Source organism: Belonocnema kinseyi, chromosome 3 (genome assembly GCF_010883055.1).
Source record: "Belonocnema kinseyi isolate 2016_QV_RU_SX_M_011 chromosome 3, B_treatae_v1, whole genome shotgun sequence".
Classification (NCBI taxonomy): Eukaryota; Metazoa; Arthropoda; class Insecta; order Hymenoptera; family Cynipidae; genus Belonocnema; species Belonocnema kinseyi.
The window spans coordinates 63807321-63809218 of NC_046659.1; the positions used below are offsets into that span (position 1 = coordinate 63807321).

At 30.9% G+C, this 1898-nt stretch overlaps 1 protein-coding gene across 1 annotated transcript in view; it reads left to right on the plus strand.

The window, feature by feature from the left end:
* Positions 1-722, plus strand: part of LOC117169858 (heat shock protein 67B1-like) — a 37129-nt gene extending 36407 nt beyond the window's left edge. Inside the window, exon 4 of the mRNA XM_033356366.1 lies at positions 3-722. Within this exon, the coding sequence (XP_033212257.1) occupies positions 3-425 (423 nt within the window). The 3' untranslated portion in view covers positions 426-722. The remainder of the gene's footprint in view (positions 1-2) is intronic.
* Positions 723-1898: the final 1176 nt, after the last annotated feature.

Consider the following 1898-nt stretch of genomic DNA (forward strand, 5'->3'; position numbering starts at 1 on the left):
AGAATAAAGTTGAGCAAACTGGAAAACCTGTGATTCCAGAAAGTGCGAAAAAACCTGAAGAAACTTCAACTGATACGACCGGTAAGACGGGACAAGCAGAGGCCAATAAATTTGAGCAAACTGGAAAACCTGTAATTCCAGAAAGTGCGAAACAACCGGAGGAAACCTCAACTGATAAGACCGATAAGACGGGAAAAGAAAAGGTACTTAATGCCGAGCCAACTGGAAAACCTGAGATTCCAGTAAGTGCGAAACAACCTGAGGAAACCTCAACTGATAACTCTGATAAGACAGGAAAAGAAAAGGTCCCTAATGCCGAGCCAACTGGAAAACCTGTGATACCAGAAAGTGCGAAAAAACCTGAGGCCACCCTAACTGACAAGACCGGTAGGTCGGAGAAACAGAATGTGAAGATGGTCGAGTAAACTGGAAAACCTGCTATTCCAGAAAGTGCCGAAAAACCTACAAAAAGTTCAACTGATATGACCGATAAGACCAATAAGACCAATACAACGGAAAGAGAAAAAGAAGTCAGAACCGATCACGGAGGAGAGAGGCTTGACGCAAGACCGGAACAATTATTTATTCAGATGTTTAATAAATTATTGTGATAATCAATTATTACTTCGTTACGTCACTTGCACTATTATACATTTAAGGTGAATGATTTCGGTTGTACGAATTATTTAAGTTTTAAGTGTGCCATTAGCAAAACAATGTTGTGAAATAGGTCTTCTCATATAAAATCTGTTGTACGAATTGATAATAAAATAGGTTAAATGGGAATATTGTATTTTTTCATTCTTATTTTCCATTTGCGATTAGTTCATTCATTTTTAGGAATTTGTAAAGCCAATTCTTAAACTTTTTAACTAAATGCAGGTGTTTTATTTGTACAGAGAATTGTACTTATTTAATTTTAAAGCTTGCTTAAAGTTGGTGAATTTAGAAATTGAGACTTCTGAGAAATTTAAATTTAAAAACTGCATTCTTTACTGCTATTCACTCCAAATAATCTCCGGAATCTACCCAAAATTCACCAAAATCTTTTCATAAAAAGCGTTGCAAAATTTGATAATTTATAAATCAACAGAAATAAAATTTTTCAGTTCAATTAGGAACTTTCCTTTCGCTCTTGTTAACGTTGTAGTTGTGCCAAACATTATAGGTGTCTGAGAGAAAAAATTTTTTCTAATGATTTTAGGAACTGAAAATATATTATCAGTCGTGCTTTATGAAAAACTAGGATTTTTATGGAACAGATTTAAAAGTTACAAAAATTAATTATTTTAACACTAGTTTTTGTATTTGAATTTTTTCTGTCAACTTTTACAAATTTAAAAAAATGGTTCCTTTTTCATAAATCATTCCCTAAAATTTTACTGTTTCCAATTTTTAAAATATGTAAATAATCTTCAAAAATATATTTTTTTTAAAAAATGTTATCTTTAAAAATAATTGTTTTAACGATTTCATCCTTAAAAAAATTTACTTTAAAAATTAAAAACAGTAGAGTTGTAAAGAATATTCTCTCTGCAAAAATAAGCCACCATTCATTACTAAAATAATTTTATTTATAAGTTTGAAATTTTTGATTCAAAATAACGTTTTTGATTCAAAATGATATCATCAGTAATATTATTTCGATCCTTAAAATCCTAAAAAAAAAAAATATTTTTCCTGACATTTGATTTTTGGCTCAACTAGATCTTATGTTTAAAAGCTTTAAAACTGCAACTTGGATTTTAATTAAGCCAACAAAATATTGATTTGATATTGAATATTGGTAACTGGATTTTGTTATTGTATTTGATGGAAACTTGGGGGCTATCCATATACCATGTGGACAATTTTTCACCACTTTTTGCCCCCCCCCGTCGTGGACTGCCATGAAATTT